Source organism: Wyeomyia smithii, chromosome 1 (genome assembly GCF_029784165.1).
Source record: "Wyeomyia smithii strain HCP4-BCI-WySm-NY-G18 chromosome 1, ASM2978416v1, whole genome shotgun sequence".
Classification (NCBI taxonomy): domain Eukaryota; kingdom Metazoa; phylum Arthropoda; class Insecta; order Diptera; family Culicidae; genus Wyeomyia; species Wyeomyia smithii.
Window position 1 is genome coordinate 186,068,735 of NC_073694.1, and position 19,197 is coordinate 186,087,931.

The 19,197-nt window shown below is 39.2% G+C and overlaps 2 protein-coding genes across 7 annotated transcripts in view; one reads left to right on the plus strand and one right to left on the minus strand.

Annotated features, from left to right (window-relative positions):
- Positions 1-19,197, minus strand: part of LOC129733887 (uncharacterized) — a 302,189-nt gene that overhangs the window by 143,133 nt on the left and 139,859 nt on the right. The window lies entirely within an intron of this gene.
- The window catches only part of LOC129733881 (cadherin-23-like), a 66,446-nt gene continuing 52,054 nt past the window's right edge, over positions 4,806-19,197 (plus strand). Inside the window, exons 1-2 of one of the 6 annotated variants that reach the window (XM_055695456.1) lie at positions 4,806-4,888; positions 5,524-5,774. In XM_055695456.1, the coding sequence (XP_055551431.1) occupies positions 5,751-5,774 (24 nt within the window). In that variant the 5' untranslated portion in view covers positions 4,806-4,888; positions 5,524-5,750. The other 5 variants (XM_055695458.1, XM_055695457.1, XM_055695460.1 and 2 more) reach the window with 5 other exon arrangements.

The window sequence follows — 19,197 nt, forward strand, 5'->3', positions numbered from 1 at the left end:
TTGTACCAAAACACAAGCCCTTCGAAGCAGAAGATGCAGTCACGAGTTTATAAGTTGTAAATAAATTTAATCAGACACGGTTTTTTTTCAAGTATTTTTCTGTATGTATGTTACTACAGTCAGGTTTTTTTTATGCGGGGGATACGTACCTCGTAAAAACCGCGTTAATTCAAAAATCTGCGTAAAGTGAACCAGCAAGAAGGGCTTTGAAAAAACCCGAGACGTTCTAGAACCTGTATTTTAAATTGTCCTCTTTGACGGTCATTCCGGATCTTTCGGAGGGCAGTGGGTATTTTTTGGACTAAGTCTTCTACTAGATAAACGCTTAAACGTTTCTGGTTCCAAACCCACGTTAATTCGAAAATTCGCGAAAAAGTTTTTGAATTAGCGCGGTATCGCATAAAAAAACCGCGTTAATTCAAAAATCCGCGTAAAAAAATCCGCCGTAATTCAAAAATCCGTGTGAAAAAACCTGACTGTACTTGTATTTTTGTACGTTTGTTCAGAAGCGGAGGGGGGGGGAGTTAATCGTATGCTACGTTTTTTTTTCAGGGGGGGTTTAGGTTTTGTGAACAAATGCTACGAGGGGGGAGGGGGGCTTAAAAGTCGTGAAAAAAATGCTACGTCATTGAGGTATGTTCCCATACCAATTTTTCACAATATTATGAACTACCTTATGCCGAATAAATGAACCACCCTAATGAAACATAATATATTCGATGCTAGTTATAGTGTATATCATTAAACAGGCTATTTCGGGGGACTAGTGATCGATTTCAAAAAAAAAATTCTAAACATTTTGAACTCAGCCTTCCAAAATTGAAAAAAAAAACAAGTAAGTCCCAGAGAGTCGATTTTTGCAAAAAAAAAAAATTTTCAGAGGATACCAATTCTCGACGTTTCATGCGTTTTAAAGTCATTTGGCATCAAAAAAAAAAAAATTCGAAAACCGAAATTTCACAATTACTGAATGTACATTAAGAATCGGAAATTAATCCCAAGCTGGCCTTCTTACGGTGGTTCTTTGTGCGACTTCATTAGGTCAGATCCATCACGGAGGAGCAACTAAGAAATGTGCGGTCGTTCCAGTTCAAGCTGATGACAACTTTTACGTCATATCTTTCAATTGGTTTGTTTTTTCAGTTCTTGTATATGTATATTGATTAGTTTTTCAGAGAAAAGTGTCATCTTATAAATATGTATTGAAAAGTGGAGAATGGAAAATTGCATAAAAAATTGGCAAGTGAATAAATAAACCCTGACATGTAGAGCGTAAATAGATTTTTTTTTTGTCAACTCATCTATAAACGTACAACATTTTAAAAATGCTTTAGGACCGGCAATTTTCAGGCTATGCTGTTACTGCCAAAGCCAATTTGTCATATTCAAGACCGTTCGTTTTTTGGACAGCTTGATTGGAACCGATGCTGCTGATAGGAAAATAGTAGGAGGGTGGTATCCAAGACACGACCGCATAGTTGACGTAGGACTACAATAATTTTGAAGCTATGTTTGATTTGAGCTCGTTTTACTTTTGTAGTTTGCTTGATTTATTTTACATCCTCCAAACATCCTCCAAAAGGAAGGTATTTTGGTTCGGGTCGTAATATCAAGTATCTAGGTCGTCAGCCCAAATTTATCAAGCGACACATCAAACGACTTGGAACTACAACTAGTTCATTGGTGGCCATTTCTACTGTTAAGGTCGTCTTTGACCATTTAAAAAGTCAGAAAAGTCATGAAAAAAGAACCGTTCATTATTGGCATGGTTCGATTTTGGCAACAGAAAAAATTCTTGCGTGTTGCCAAAATCGAACGGGGTCTGTATTTTGATTATTTCTTAGAAGAAAAAATATTCTCTAACATTCACAATGGTTCAGAAACCAAATTTAGGGGGAAATATGGGTCTAGAGCTCTATAGCAATGTTTTAGAGAAAAATTTTTTTTTTATAACGTTACTTAAAATTATTGGAGTAGAACAAGGTTTTCTATCCAAAAAAATAAAAAAATTAGATACTTGATAGCATCGAAAATTTTGGTCACCCTAATTTATGACACTTTTTCAATAAGCGCTTTATCATATGTAACAACTTTGTAGAAGAAATTTCCCCCTAAATTTGGTTTCTGGACCATTGATGAATACCTTTCATTCTAATACAGCGAATTTTCCTTAATACGCGAAAAGGCAACCTTCTATAAAATATTTAAATGAGTACGATTTATTAGAAATTAAACTTCCTTCTATATCTATTTGTCTTGTTGAAGTTGGCTCACTCACCGATCACAAAGCGGCAAAGATGTCACATAAATTTTTTTCCTGCAGTTACAAGCTCGTGGAAAAAAAATCGATAACGAATTACAGTTTTAGTATTCACATTGCACAGTATTCACAGAAATTTTGAAATTGATATAGAATTTTATGAACATGTTAACATTCAATTCAGGTCAATTTCAACATTTTATCAGTATACAGAATCAATCAGAAAAAAAAATTGATCAGTTTCAAGATACCAAAGAACAACGAAGATACCATATTTGAAAGTTATATGTCTGTTATCTTCGAAAATAAACTGGGCTAGAGTGATGCACAACATTAGCATCAGCAATTAATGTTTGCATAGCGTTGTTCAATTACAAGTAAGGTTTTGGAAAAAAATATTTTCTTGCAAATTCTAATTCAAAAAAAAAATTAATTGAAAAATACAAATACTAATGTCGGAACTCGAATATCAAGATGAAATGAATTTGTTTTTCCTCTATACCGCCACCGCGGGATGCAACTAGTATTGTCATATTGAACTAAATTCATTTAGCTAGTAAAATATAATCATCAGTACAGCTCGTTTAACTACCTATTCAAAGATCTGTACGGAGCAGTTTGGTTTTCTACTGTCTTTTAAATACCCTTTATTCAGTTATTTAAATAAATCTGGAAAAAGCAGAGTGCAGAGTTCAAAAATAAACAACGTATTTTGTTGTCCTCGGTGGCGCAGCGTATTTTGCGGCACCCGAAAAACCATATTGAGTTCTGATATTTGCTGCTATACGAAACAAGAAGAAGAAGAATAAAAAGACAATTCAAACGGCAACTCGATTGTGTTCCACGTCCCACTGTGCGTAAACAGCGGCAATGTAGTGTTCATACATTTCTCGGTGCAGTACTGTTGCCTGTGCCATCATGTTCTCCTTCAAGACATCAGTTTTATTAACATTAACATATTTATTAACAGAAGAACGTAATACTGTCTGATAGTGGAGGTGGTTACGAATTTTCCGAAAAAGCTTTACCTTCAAGACATCAAAATAGTCTAGGCTCAGAGAAGCTAACATTAGTTGACCTATTGGGACGGGGAGGTTCTGTCAGTTTTTTTTTGCCACTGCTATTCAGGATATCACAGCAGGCAGTTGGTGTTTATTCATGAAGTCTGTGCCAGGAGTGCTCGCATGTGATTGGTACATTGTTGGTGAAAATTCGACCTTGAAACTTTTATTCAGTTTTCACTGTTTAACAATGAAGTGATAATGAAAATTGAGGAATCACAAAATTGTCCATCATTTTATCAATCCAACGACATATTGATTATTGTGATCCATCATGTGGTTACATCAGTATAACCGTTTGAAATCTTTCATTCCGACGTTACATCTTGGTTTTAGTTTTCGCGGAATGTATCTCGATATAGTGCGGTTAGACGTAGCCCTACGTCAAAAACGATGCCGCATAAAGCTGTATAAACTATTGAGAAAGCAGAAACTGGCCTCACAGCTATTCCGTGTGGGTGGGAAAAGAACTGAAATAATGTTTTTCTTTCCAGCTTGCGAGAGCATTATGTTTACAATTCGATGAGTGGTGTTCAATAATTAATTTTAAAGTTCAGAATGTTTTGGCAAATGCGGTTTTGTCTAGCTCAAAATCTACTGTTTTAATTTGTACCCGAGTGAAAGCCAACTACTCGTGTTCGTCATTTGACTATTTCGTAAGAAAAAGCATCTAAAGCACCTTCGTCTCGTGCAAATTTTGGCAGTTGTCTCGCTACTGACCCGTACGGTTTTGTACGGCTGCCGTAACAAATTCCGGCACTCGGGATCAACTTTTCTATTTGTTTGATAATTTTATGATTTGCACACTAACCATTCGATCGATTATTTTCAACGTTTGTGGTGTTGTTCCAAACTGCACTGTCTATAGTATGGCTTTTGTTTGCACATAACGGTAGCACCACAGTTTTTCACAAACATCAAATTAAACTTAGTATGGCTTTCACCAGTCCTTTAAATGTCTATAAAAGGTACCTTTCGCTGGCTAAAGCTAACTCCAACTCATATCCCTATTTTCGTTTCTTTTGCTTTTTTCCATATCAATTAGCAGAGAATAACACTTCGATACGTTATCAAATCTTGTTCCGGTAATGCATCGTTGCTATAGTTGCTGGCTTCGGTGCGACGAAACTACGCAATAACGCTGACATCGACATGGCAGAAATATGTCAACGCTTCCGATCAGCGGAAGAGTATCCGTGCAATTGCATTTGGGGTAAATTGAGTTACACTGGTATCCGCATGAAAATCTGTCCAACCTCCAGCGTGGATGGATAGAAATTAATGATTTCCAATCGTTTTTTTTTCTGTACTAGCATCCCTGCTCAAGGTGTGGGAGTGAGGCGCTTATCAACGCTATCAGCGACAATCGATTGGCAATTACGGACGTAACATGCACTGGCACTATCGCGTTATTGATTCGGATGCGAATGATAACAGGTTCCAAGGCAGGTGCTGCTGTCCAACAGTCAACTACCGTCAGTAACGCGTCAGACTCGAAGCGGGTACGAGAAGTTTAACGAAGGGAAAAAGCTACAGTCTGGTGGTGATAGTCTACATTGATCCCTCAGTAAGCCCTCATAGGTATAGGCAGACAGACAGCCGCTAGATGCCGACTGTGCGTTTCCCGTGTGCTAGAAGAAAAGTTTGACAATATACCTTTGTGCGCGTTTTCTCAACTAAGATAAAAATGATAGATGGGAAAATTATTAGTGAAAAAAGAATTATCATCGCTAGGAATTAACATTTTGCTTTTGTGTGGCGTTTGGAATTATTATGTCTTTGGTAGCTTTTCGTTTCGAAAAGAGAATAAGCATTGAGGAAAAGCTCATATCGTTGCTCGGGGAGCGTGCAGCACTGCGACAGAAGAACACAATTTTCTATATTTTTATCTTATTATTCGCGAGCTATTGCTCGAATCTCCTTGCAACGCCCTTGTCTGTGAGTCATAGCAAAAGCACTCGGACAATCATTCACCACTGATAAGACAAACAATGGTGTACCGTAAACATTTACCAGTGCAACGGCTTGAATGAAATCGTACTATGATAACCGATAATTGGTGATCTACACTTTTATTGTATCATCTCCGAGTTCCTAAGATATTCAGACCAATATTGAGAACGAGTGTTGCCTAAAAGTTATGCTCTTTGACTAATTTAACTCTTTAGTTTGTCAAAACAAAATCTTCCATTCAATTTGCAGCTCTCGAAATTGCTGGTATCAACACAAGTTCGAAAGTCCCAACCGCTGCCGAAGTGTAAGCAAAGATAATAGTTTTAAGCAAGAATTATACCAGTTGGACTAACAATCGTTGGAATAGTGCAGAGGCCACGCGGGCCGCCTCCAAAGAAATCGACACCGACTATATTTTGTTACCGCAAACAAAAAGAAGACACCATAAACTTTCCGCCAGCTCGTAACGAGCGGTCATGGATGAACACCGGCGAACAATGGTGAGTTATGTTTTGTACACGGAGGGCGGAAAGGATGAGGGTTAATTTTCCGGTTAAACAAGATTTTTTTTCAAGAACTTCGACCTGACTGATGATGATAGCCGGGGTGGGGCGGAAACTGGAAAAGTGATCTTCGGGAGTATTTAATTTATTGTCTCGCCATCCGTCTCCATCCTATTTGGTTTCTTACCATACCAAGATGGTGGTTTGGTGGAAAACACACTACGTTTTTCTTACTTTTTTCACTCAGTGATTATCAAATAAAATAAACAACGTTCAAGATTTTTCTTTTCAAGTCAAATTTGGGGGATAAACTGAACTGGGGGAGAGTTCCTATAAGTTCTAAGCCTAATGGCGATAAACACCCATGCTTATTGTTGAATACAAATAGTCATTTTCCGGAATAGCCCGCAGAGCCTTCTTTGATTTTTATATACCGAACGTTTCGCAAACGCAATTTCATTTCATAAACAATAAACTTCTCGGCAGGCTCCCTTTGTGCAATCAGATCAGACGTAGTAAAAACCGAAAGATTCATCTTTGGCGTCGTACAAACCAAAGCGTAACTCAAACAGGAAAACTTATATTACGTGAAATATGGCACATATGACACAAAAGATAGTACCAACGTAGAAATAAAAGAGTTTGTTCAAACTGGTTAGGCTAATATGAAGTAGTACGACATCCGGCCGCTTTGAGATGGAAACGAATGTTTTTTGTAGTCCGTGGATGAAGTTTCTGATCATTTTTTGGTGTATTTAAAATTGTGTCTTTCTTGATCGGGCCACAAAAAAAACCGACTACAGTGCTGAAATTTTCTTCAATAGTGCGAATAATAGTGAATGTCGACGAACTTTTTTTCTGTTCGTAATTTCCACGACGTGGAAGTGACGAGAAGATTTTTTTTGTATTTGTTACTGTCAAATCAATGCTATTCAATTAGGGTTTCTTACACCTTTTTTTTTCTTTTTCGCTGTTTTCTACTTTAACTGATTTTAATACGATAGTTTCCGTAGTAGAAACTGATGAAGTAACAACAAAAAATTAAACCGAAACGAACTAGGTATATTAAAGTTAATGACAAATCACTTCTTGCGTTCATTGAATACCAATAAACTATTGCCAATTCAATTGGGGTCTGATAAACTAGATTTAACATTTATTTTTGTAATGCAATGTTGGCAGACAAGCGTATATTAAAATCATCAAAATATCTCCCCTTTTTTGCAGCAAAGGCGCCAGATTTTTTCCTCCGTTCGATAAATTTGAATAATGATTTTTGAGCCTTACAAAAATGTTAATAAAGTGAAAGGGCAGAATTAAAGATTTCAAATGCTTACAACTTAATTTCCACTGAACTGATTTTAGTCATTGGTATCTCTATGGATAGAGAACAAATTTTTCTAGTATATCAAAATATTTTTTGAAATAGGTTAAAATTCATAGCAAATTTGGTTAGAGTTCAACCAATCGCTTGATGCAATCCATGAACTTCCCCAGCCGACACTAAAGTGTACTAACGGTTTGACTTTGTAAATGAGGTTGTTGTTATTACTTTGTTTGGAGTATGACTGTCATTGTACACATATAAAAACTAGCGTGCAACATTTTAGTCTTCGTTTCGACTAGTAGCGAGCAGATTAGCAGCAGGCGACGATTTTATGTTTGACTGGTTTTTGCTGTAACACACACTGATTTGCTTGCAGCATTCAGTTTCGGACGGCGGTGGACACCCGGACGAACACATAAGATTCGCATGGATTCCGTAGGATTCCTCACATTGGAATCGTGAAGCGTCCTCGATAAGGAATCCTGAAAAAGAATCTTCGAGAATGCCCAGTCTATAGGGCTAGGATTTCTGAATGTGAATCGTGCAATGAGAATCCTTCAGATTCCCTTGGATTCCTCACATTGGAATCGTGAATCGTCCTTGATAAGGAATCCTGAAAAGGAATCCTCAAGACTGCCCTGTCTATGGGGTTGGGATTCTTGAACGAGAATCGTGTAATGAGAATCCGTCGGATTCCCTAGGATTCCTTACATAGAAATCGTGAAGCATCCTTGATGAGGAATCCTGAACAAGGAATCCTCAGGAATGCCCTGTCTATGGGGCTAGGACAAGTGAGGAAAGAGGATGGATGCCTCACTGTCACTACCAAGGAAACGCTGGAGGTTCTTATGAACACCCACTTTCCTGGACCGACAGAGACCGAAGAACTGAATAGTGATGGGTCGCGACAGGACAATTCGAGACATATGGCGTCTCGGGAGTCCATCCTGCTGGCCCGTCGACTGTTCACGGAAGCTTCAATAGGCTGGGCTCTAAGCTCATTCGACCCTATGAAGTCTCCAGGTCCAGACGGCATACTACCCATCTTTCTACAAAAATCGGCCGCAGTTATCATGTCCGAACTCATCAACCTCTTCAGAGCCAGCTTTTTTTTCTTCATCTATTCAAAGCCAGCTTTATCCTGGGCCATATTCCGGATAACTGGCTGAAGGTGAAGGTAGTGTTTATCCCCAAAGTTGGAAGAAAGGACGAAATCCTACCTAAAACTTTCAGGCCCATAAGTCTGACTTCAACACTTCTCAAGCTGATGGAGAAAATAATGGATGAATATATCCGTGATGAGATTCTTAAAGACTTCCCGCTGAACAGGAACCAACATGCCTATCAATGCGGCAAGTCAACAGAAACTGCTCTTCACAGCTTAGTGACGTTGATTGAAATGACCCTGAGTTATCAGGAGACGGCGCAATGTGCCTTTTTTGATATTGAAGGGGCCTTCGATAACACGTCCTTTGCATCAATTGATACGGCTCTTTCTCATAAGGGAATCGACCAAACTTCAAGGAACATGATACACGCAATGCTCTCTAGCAGAGTGATCACAGCAACCTTGGGAAATTCGTCTGTAACAATGTCAGTGATCAAGGGATGCCCGCAAGTAGGAGTTCTCTCGCCCTTGTTATGGTCACTAGTTGTCGACGCACTTCTCAACAAGCTTTCACAGCTTGGTTACGAGGTCATTGGATACGCCGATGACATCGTCCTCATCGTTAGAGGTAAAGATGACGCAGCTCTGTCGAGCCGAATGCAAACGGCTCTGAATACCACCATGTCATGGTGTTTACAGGAGGGTCTAAACATAAACCCCTTAAAAACAGTCCTAATTCCATTCGGCAGACGAAGAACGATCTCCATCACTCCTCCAATACTGAATGGAGTTAGACTGGGATTCAGCAATGAAGTCAAATATCTCGGAATTATTCTGGACAAGAAACTGAACTGGTCTGCACAACTGGATCATGCCGCTAAGAAAGCGATCTCAGCGATCTGGGCCTGCAGAACTCTGTTCGGTAAGACCTGGGGACTGAAACCAGACTTGGCACTCTGGTCTTACAAGACGGGATCTGGTATGTACGGACCCGGTATCAGGGAAACGTTTTCCCTGGGAAAATGGCCCACCGTTTTTCAAGCAGAGGTATATGCCATATATATCTGCGCAAAAATATGTCTGCAACGCAACTACAGACATGCGAAAATCGGTATATTCTCGGACAGTCAAGCAGCACTACTAGCACTTAAGTCCGTCAAATGCGCTTCCAAACTTGTTTGGGAATGCATCGAAACTCTACGGGAACTTTCCCGACAGAATTCAGTTTTTCTGTTTTGAGTGCCCGGACACTGCGGAGTCGAGGGTAATGAACACGCTGACTACCTAGCAAGACAGAAATCAGCTCAGCGGTTTATTGGCCCCGAGCCGTTTCTGGGTACGTCCATTTCCGCTATCAAAATCGAACTACTAACTTGGGAAGGGCTAGAAATAGTATCCCAATGGCAACAGGCACAGGGCTGTAGACAAGCTAAACAGTTTATCTATCCGAACCCTGGAACCGCCAGAAAGCTACTTAGTCTAAATCGTAGTGACCTACGGATAATCACGGAACTCCTCACCGGACACTGTCCCGCTTTTTATCATTTAAAGAAAATCGGCGTAGTGTTGAACGACACCTGCCGATTCTGCAAATCTGAACCAGAGAGTTCAGAGCATTTGCTTTGCCCTTGCGAAGCTCTTGCTTCCTCTAGGTACAACTTCTTAGGAAGTTACCTTTTAACTCCATACCAAGTATGGAGCTCCAATCCCAAGCAGGTCATTAGTTTCATCAACTATGTTGTACCTAATTGGGGTACAGGTTTACAACAAAACAGTTCTACTCCATCAATGAGTACGAGCAATCCGTAACCTGTGCACAGCAATCGGGGCCCGCCACAAAAGACAATCAGCAAGAATGTCGCAGTGGCATTTCAGTACCCAGTGCCCTTCAGGCATACAGAGTTAACCAAAAAAAAAAATGGGGCTAGGATTCTTGAAGGAGAATCGTGTTAGGAGAATTCTTAGGATACGAAACCTTTCAACCGTTATGTGTTCGACGAGGTTCTTGAGTACCCCACATTAAAGTACTTGAAACTTTTCCAATTTTCATTCGATACTTGATACTTGATTTGCTACTTGTAGCACCAAAAGATTCAGAAACTTATCTACTTTCAAATCAGCGTTAGCAGTGCCCCGAAAAAAGTCTCTCATAACCGGATATCCGGTTTGTAAGGGATATATTCCGAAACTAGGGAATTTTATGCATATTTGAATAGCATCTTACAATTAATGGTTCAAAGTTCTTAAAACTACTTCAATAGACCATTTGCTAGCTTCGAGTGTTTGAGTGATATGGCTTTAAAATGGTCTTTCCGGAATAGATTCCAGCTTCTATTGCCGATAGAAACCATTAAATAAAACAAGGTTGAATACCATCAAAGATGAGTATTTTCAGAACCGTGATGATGCGCCGAAGCCGGAAAATGACCTCAGACGCCATTTTGATTTCCTTAATGATAACTTCCGGTGTCTGAAAAAAAAACAAAATCTGGCCGAATACTTCCCAAATTGAGTATTTCCGGATGCGTAATGATGCCCAGAGACCGTAAATCAACTCCAGACGCCATTTTGAATTCAATATAGTGACTTCCGGTTTCTGGAAAAGGCCTTACTTTACTTACCAATCAGACGAGAGCCGTGGTGGCTCGTGCTGTATCAAGAATTTGTCGCCAGGTTGCTCGGTTATGGGCTGTGTTTCGTCAGTTTCCCAGGCGTCTCATCACCCGCAAGTCTCCTTCGATCTGGTCGAGCCATCGTGCACGCTGCGCCCCTCTATTTCTGGTGCGGCGGTCACCAGTGACCCCAAATACACGAACTCCTCGACCACTTCAAGCTCATCACCGTCTACACAGACTTGAGTTGGGAGGCTGATGTTGTTCTCCTTGGAGCCTCTCGCTCGCATGTATTTTGTATTCGACGCATTTATCCGCAGTTCGATCCGTCCAGCTTCGGCTTTCAGTCGGGCGTAAGTTTCCTCCGTCGTCGCAAAGTTACGTGATATGATGTCGAAGTCATCCGCGAAGCCCAGAAGCTGAACAGACCTTGTGAAAATTGTGCCCCTCGTGTCGATGCCCGTCCTCCAGATCACACCCTCAAGGGCGATATTAAACTGCAAACAGGAAAGTCCATCACCTTGTCTCAACCCTCTGCGCGATTCAAAGGGACTCGAGAGTATCCCCGAAACACGCACGTAGCACATCACTTGCGCCATGGTAGCTCTGATCAATCGAGTCACTTTATCCGGAAATCCGTTGTCGTGCATGATCTGCCATAGCTGTTCTCGATCGACTGTATCATAGGCCGCCGTAAAGTCAATGAAGATGTGATGTGTGGGCACGTTGTACTCGCGACATTTCTGTAAGATCTGTCGGATTGAGAAGATCTGGTCCGTGGTGGCACGGGCTCCCATGAAACCCGCTTGGTACTGACCCACGAACCTCCTGGTTAAAGGTGATAGACGACGGAACAGGATCTGTGAGAGTATTTTGTAGGCGGCATTGATAAGCGAGATGCCGCGGTAGTTGCGGCACTCCAGCTTGTCGCTCTTCTTGTAGATGGGACAGATAACTTCCTCCATCCACTCGTCTGGCAGTTTTTCCTCCTCCCAAATCCTGGAAATGACCCAGTGCAGCGCTCTAGCCAGCGCCTCTCTTCCATGCTTCAAGAGCTCGCTCGGCAGTCCGTCTGTGCCTGCGGCTTTATTGTTTTTCAGCTTCCCGATCTCACAAAGAACTTCGTGAATATCGGGAGCTGGTACTCGGTCACCCGCTGCTGGTGCTCTTAGGTCAGTTCCTGCTCCGCTTCTGTTTACTGTTTCGCCATTCAGGTGTCCATCGAAGTACTTCTTCCACCTGTCGACCACCTCGCTGGCATCCGTGAGAAGGTTCCCATCCGCGTCGTTGGAAAAGGCCTAAAATGGCCGTATTTCCGGAATCGGGATGATACCCAGAGACTGGAAAACGACCCAGACGCCATTTTGAATTCCAAAATGGCGTCTGGAGTCTATTTTCGGTCTCTGGGCATCACTTATAACCATCATCAGTGCCTATGAGGACTGCTGGAAAAGAATCTTTAAGAGAGAAATTTTCATTTGTTAACCATCAGTAACACGATTGTTTGGTCAATATCAATTTCAGACATAGGTTTCGTATACTTCTAAAGTAGTTTGATGGGTTTATCGGCTTAATCAGTCCGTGTATACTAGCAAAAACGATTTGTTTTTTCTTATTCCGACATTTTCGGTGACTTTATTTCACCTTTTTCAAGGAGTCTGAAAATATACATTGTGTGTAGTTTTCCTCTTTCGTTACTGGTTTATGTTTTATGTCTGTGTTAGCTTACTTACAGAAAGGATAATCGTTCTATTGTTAAGTGTGTTGGTGTCCAACATCGGTTGTCTGGTGTGTATTACAAATGGCGTCCCACTTTGGCTATATGTAGAAGGTATTGTTCGCTTAAAACAGATTTGTAACTTTCCTCTATAAACTGTACTTACTGCATGTGTACCTATTTTTGTGTGCTACACTGTATAAGCTTCTGAAGCTTTTTCTAGCACTTACCTTTTTCAAGCACTTTTATGACAATTTCACTTTAATCGGGTAATAAATATTCTAAGCTGTTGGTTTTGCGTCTTCCTCTGTAGTCTACTAATTCTTGACGGCTTGCTAAGGGTGTGTTTGAGAGATTGTACAGCTTTGAGTTGTGGTGGTAGTGGATTGGCTGTCATGGTTGTCTGTTTTGTTTTGGTTGATGTTCTTTACCGAGTGTATAATACCAGCGTATATGGTGTTCAGTCCCTCAGTGTCTGTGCGTTTGTTTATGCTATTTTCTGTGTTGGCAATATGGCAAATTTCTAAAAACGGGAGTGCTTGTGGTTCGTTGTGTCTGTCTATAATTTTTGTTTGTTGAAAATCAAACCGGTGATTCTGTGTGATACTGTGATGCATTAGTGCTGTTTTTTCCTTAAGTGAACTAATTTGGGTATCTGTTTCGTTGTAACCTTGTTGCAGTAGTTTGTCCCAGGTGTTATAGTTTTAAGCATGTTTGTTGTCATTCCCACGTAGCAGGCGCTGCAGTCTTTGCACGGTATGTTGTAGATGACGTTGCTCTGGTGTTCATGTGGAATGGGGTCTTTAACATTTGTGAACAACTGTTTAACTGTTTTTATGTTGCGGTGTGCAAGTCGTATGTGTTTGTAATCGTTTTTTAGGTGCTTGTCGATTCGGTTCGACAGGTATGGTATGTATGGTATCGAACGGTAAGTATATTCCAGGTTTTCACTAGGTGTTAAAACCGCGTAAAAATATTCTGTCCGGATCGTGGAGGCGATTCCTCTCACGATTCTGTTGCCGAGTTGCCGTGATCCCTAAATTTGAAATCTTGAGGTTTTCCATAAGCGGTTCGAACAGGTTCTGTCCGTATCACAGAAACGATTCCTCTCACGATTCCGATTCCGAGTTATAGGAGTCCTGGGAATTCTTACTCAGGATTCTCAGCGTGTTAGTTAGGGCAGTGGGGCGAAATCAAAAATAGTAGGACATTGGTGTTTGTGATGAAATGCATGGTTTTATCGTTTCGATGTCTTCTAGAAAGTTTTTCAGTTTGATGAGTATTTTATTTGGATGATAAAATTTTTAGTTTCTACGGGTTAGACGCACATCTACTGCGTATTGGGCTCACGGACAGTAACCATTGCGTTTGTGGATTGGGATATCATGACATCGAACACGTTGTTTGGGTGTGTGCTGAATTCCGTAACGCCAGATCCTTACTTTTGAATACACTAAGGGCCCGAAATATACAACCCTACATCCCGGTCCGCGATATCTTGGCCCAACGGAACACTTCATACTTGATGCTGATCTACGGCTATTTGTAAAGCATAAAGGTACCCATTTAACAATTCCAACAAACAGAACCGTCGAAAAAAAAACCATGATAGTTTTAGTTGTAGACTTAGTTTGAGCTCGTAGTCGGCAGCGAGGGTAAAAAATTTGCCTTAGCATATAGGAGAAACTAGAAATAAGATCCAGTTGGCTCCGTTAAACATTATATGTATAGTGCCGTGTCAAATATACGTTTTGATTAAAAAAAAATATTTTAAGGGGGGTGTAGTACATCAAAATAAAAAAATTAACTTTTTTGTTTCTTGATGAACTTGGTAACTTTCTTCCGACACAAATTTGTAAAAGATTGGAAAATTCTATCTCTTAACCTGACAAATTTATGAGGTATAAAAGTAAAGCACCCCCTTAAAATGTGTTTTTGCGTGATAACGCTCGTATCTTAATTGTGCCATTATTCAAGTGTTCTTCTTCAAACTAAGATTATTTGTCATATTTTTGACGTGAAACTATGTCTTTGTTTTCTATACAGGGATGCATTCTGTAAAAAAGGAAATGAAACTGGCAAATGTTGCGTCAGATTTCAAACGACGATAACAACATAACTATATGAAGGATAACAATAACCAATATGTTGTTGGATAAACAAAATGTTGGACAATTTTGTAATATGCTAGTTATTTACGCGAACAATGAATCAATCACATGCGAGCACTCCTAGCACAGTCCACATGAATAGACACCAACCATTCTGTGTGATATTCTTTTTATCAATATCAAAAGAAAAATTGACAGAGTATCCTCGTCCCAATAGGTCAACTCATGTTTGCTTCCATAAACTTAGACTAATTTGATGCCTCGAAGGCAAAGGTTTTTCAAAAAGCTTGAAACAAGCCTTTTTTTTAAACAATTTCCAAACCTGCTGTTAGAGCGTAATAAAAAGTTATGTCTTGAAAGAAACATTCTGTTAGAAGCAACAGTACCGTACAGTAAACGTGGAGCAGAACGCCGCTGGTCACTCGTCGTCTAGCATTGCAGAGGTACACGACTTCTTTTCGTGTGCAATGAAGAAAAACTGCAATACTGTCGCTGATAATGAACGAAAGTTTATTTCATGAATATGGTTACCATAAAAACCATGAATTACCCGACAAGAATTGAACATTTTGCAATGGTTATAGGGTAGGGAGCATATTTCAAGCAGCTTTAGGAACCGCCTGTGTATTGAGACGAAATACTCGAAATGTGTTGGGTGAAATTCAAACAGAAGTATATCAATCTGTTCTCTATCTTCTTCTCTGTCAGAATTTGTTTTCAGATTTTAAAACTAAATTAGCCTACTTTAACAATAATCAATTATAGTTACCAATCGAGGGACACTATTCCAATCACCCCAAACCTATTTTAGGCAGTTTTCTTCTGTTTCGTTGTTCTGTTTGTATGTTCGTAAGACAGCTAGACAACCAAAGTTTACGTTTCCATCATTGAAATTGTCGATAATGATCGAAATTCAGAAGTTTGAGGCCTGTTTTCTTCGACTGATTAAAATAGGCGCCACTGCTTGAACCGTTCCTTACCCTATGTTATTTTTATTTTATTTTATCTAAATATGATTCATTCAAATATTTTCACTAAATAATCGTGACTGGCATAATGTCGAGTAATTCGTAATACAATGAAATGAAAAAAAAAAAAAAAAAAAGATTTGATCAGGGTTAAGCAAGACAAAACCATTCATTATGATAACGTTAGTATTGTTAGATTGAGGAAATAGAATCATTTTTTGAGGAAATAGAATCATTTCTGATTTAGACGCATTACGAGAAATTGTTGGTACTTCTTCAACAACAACGATACGCTTGCGCCTTGTCAAATAAATGTTTTTATTGCACAAAAAATCACTACAGGCACAATATCGCCAAGTTCCTCCGAGTGATGTTGAATATATTACTAAGAAAATTAAAGGGAGGCTGAGAATAAAAATATGTAAGTTACTGAACAAACTTTTTAAACTTTTTAACTAAAAATTCCTCTTGTTATAGTGTTTAGTCCCACGTCATCATTTCATACAACCATATCTCGCGGAAAGGCAAATATTGGCAGCTACCTTTAGTTTCATTTTATTCGGATTCTTATTCCCTCCAATTGTACCGGAATCGAACGGGATTCACAGTAATTTTTCGAAAATTAAGTTGCAACTTTTTCGGAATTTGACTATTTTTTAATCAACTGTTTTTTTTTTTAAATCGGACACTCGGTGACCATAAATGAGTAAGCCATGGACGTTCGGTGCAAATGAAAAATCAGCAGCAGTAATTCCCTGTCTGAGATCAGCAACCGGCCTTCCTTGTTTCAGTCAGTCAGTCTATCAAAAGCTTTTTTTTCGAGGAGAACGTGGTTCAGAAAATACTTTTTCTGCAGGCCAAGCATTATAGCGATCTACGAACACAGCATTAGTCCGTTTGGAAAACAGCTTTTTTTGTTGCAGGTTGTTTCGAATCCAATTCTTCTCCGCCTATTTTATTCTGTACATATTTCGTAACATTTTCATTTCGCACTCGCGAATCTGACATAAACTAGACGTCAAACAACTCGGATTTTTTAAAAGTTACACATTCCAACACTTCGCTTGAATTTCCGAACACCAATCAAATCACCAAACGTCCATGGCTTACTCATTTATGGCCACCGATTGTCCGATTTAAAAAAAAGTTGATTAAAAAATAATCAAATTCCAAAAAAGATGCAACTTGATTTCCGAAAAATTACTATGAATTTCCTTCGATTCCAGTAAGATGTATATACACAATTGGAGGGTTTAAGTATCCGAAAACTGAAAGCAGCTGCCTATATCTGCCTATCCGCAAGATATGTTCTCTTGAAAATTGTGTCTTAAAATGGCAAAAACAGACATAACTCCTCCAAATTAAGAGATAACGATACACTTTTTTCTGCAAAAATGTGACAATCAATCTTAGTTTGAAGTTTGTAGAACATTTGAACAATGGCAAAACTGAAATCAGAGAGTTATCACACAAAAACACATTTTAAGGGGGTGCTTTACTTGCTCTACAATGCTCTACAATGTCTACAATGTGTCGGAAAAAAAGTTACCAAGTACAAATAAAAAAGATATTTTTTTTTTTAATTTGGTGTACACCCCCCTTAAACAAAAAATTTTACCATCCCAATAACTTACCATCCAAACAAAGTAAAAACAAACACCAATGTCCTACTATTTTTGATTTCGTCCCACTGTGCGACGCATTAAAATTATTCAATTTTATTTCATTTTCCGGACTACACTTTTGCTGTTTCTGACTACACTTTTTCTGTCCCGGACTACACTCGAAAAAAGCAAAGTGTACTGTAGGGAGTTACTAACACTTTCACACGTATGTGTCAAAACCGGTTTTGTTTTGGTTCTCGCTCCACGTGGCATGACAAGATGGACATATGAAATGAAAACAAGACAAAATTACGATGGCGATAATGACCAAAACAAAATGAATTGACAGCTATCCCTATTATTACCAATGCAACTACACTGAAAATGTTTTATTTCAAGCTGCAAAGTGTAGTCCGGAAAAGTGTAGCTACACCGCGAAAATGAATTCGACATTAGTGTTCATTTTTTGACCGCAGACGGCAACAGCAACGATCTAAAATGTTTTATTATCTCCACCATTTCCTCGTCTCTATCTTTATATGGTGTTTATATTGCCAATCTCCCAGATGGTCTCGAGGTACGATGCTGGCTAACAAGCCAGTCGTCGTAGGTTTGAGTCTAGTAGCACCAAGGCTTTGCTTTTATATTGCCTTTATATTGTAACACACCAATGGCATTTTTATTAAACGATTTTTTTTTCTTTGAGTTGTGTAGTTGCTTTTTTCTAGCTGTTTAATTTGTATTACACATACTAAATGACTTAATAACAACAACAAAATATTGAACATTCAAACTAGCTCGATTGTTTAAATATGATCAGTGCCAAAAACAATATCGATAACGAATTCTCTCAACTAGTCTAGTTGATCGAGACCGCATTAGCCGCACAGGCTACAGGCTTGTTTGTTGTTCAAGAACGTATTTGGCAGAAGGAACGAAACAATTCACTTTAGGCTAGTGTATTCCGTATTAACTTAATCTTCTGACCCAGCGTACTTAGTAGCTAGCGCTACTGGTGACAGCAATAATACGGGAGGTTAAAGTTGGCTGCTCTGCCGCTTGTCCGTGGACCGCTTGTATCCTTGACGCCATCTTAATGACGAGTTTGTTGACGGTTGAACAGTTGATGGAAAACAAATGTACTTCACGTGCAACGTTTGTCTTTATACCTAAAAAAAACAAGCAGCGCAGCCTAACCTTTTGTGTCTACTCTCTTCCATTATACCGTCTGCGTGGCCCCGCCCGCTTTTGTTAGTCCTCTCTGGTATTTAAGATAATCACAGCAGGTAAGTGGTGTCTACTCATGAAGTCTGTACCAGGCGTGCTCGCATGTGAATGGTACATTGTTCGTGAAAATTCAATCTTACAACTTTTATGAAATTTTTACTGCTGAGCAATGAAGTGATAATAATAACTGAAGAATCACAAAATTGTCCATCATTTTATCAATCCAACGACATATTGATTATTGTGATCCATCATGTGGTTACATCAGTGTTACCGTTTGAAATCTTTCATTTCAACGTCACACCTTGATTTTAGTTTCCGTAGAATGTATCTCAATATAGTGCAGTTAGACGTAGTCCTATGTCAAAAATCTTTATTTTCTGAAATTTAGGAAGATGTTTATTTTTGTGTTTTTGTGATATTTCAATTTGAGTATAACCATAGGTTTCATGTAAAAATACAATTGCATGGAATACACAGTCTAGTGCTCTGATAGTCTTCGGCAAAGTTTCTCGGTGTAATAAGAGCTTCAATTTGACGTTTAGTTTAGTTCGCGATTTTGCCGCAGAGATGGCGCTTCGACACCTACTTTTTATTCCCACACGCTAGAGCTTTGCAGTTTTTGACAAAGTTCTAGATCATAAAATTTTATGTAACTTCGTAGAAGACAAAAAATTTCCGTCTCTTCAAATTTTGGAAATATACGAGTTTTTGGTTGAATTTGTCTGAATTTCATGTTTTTTGTA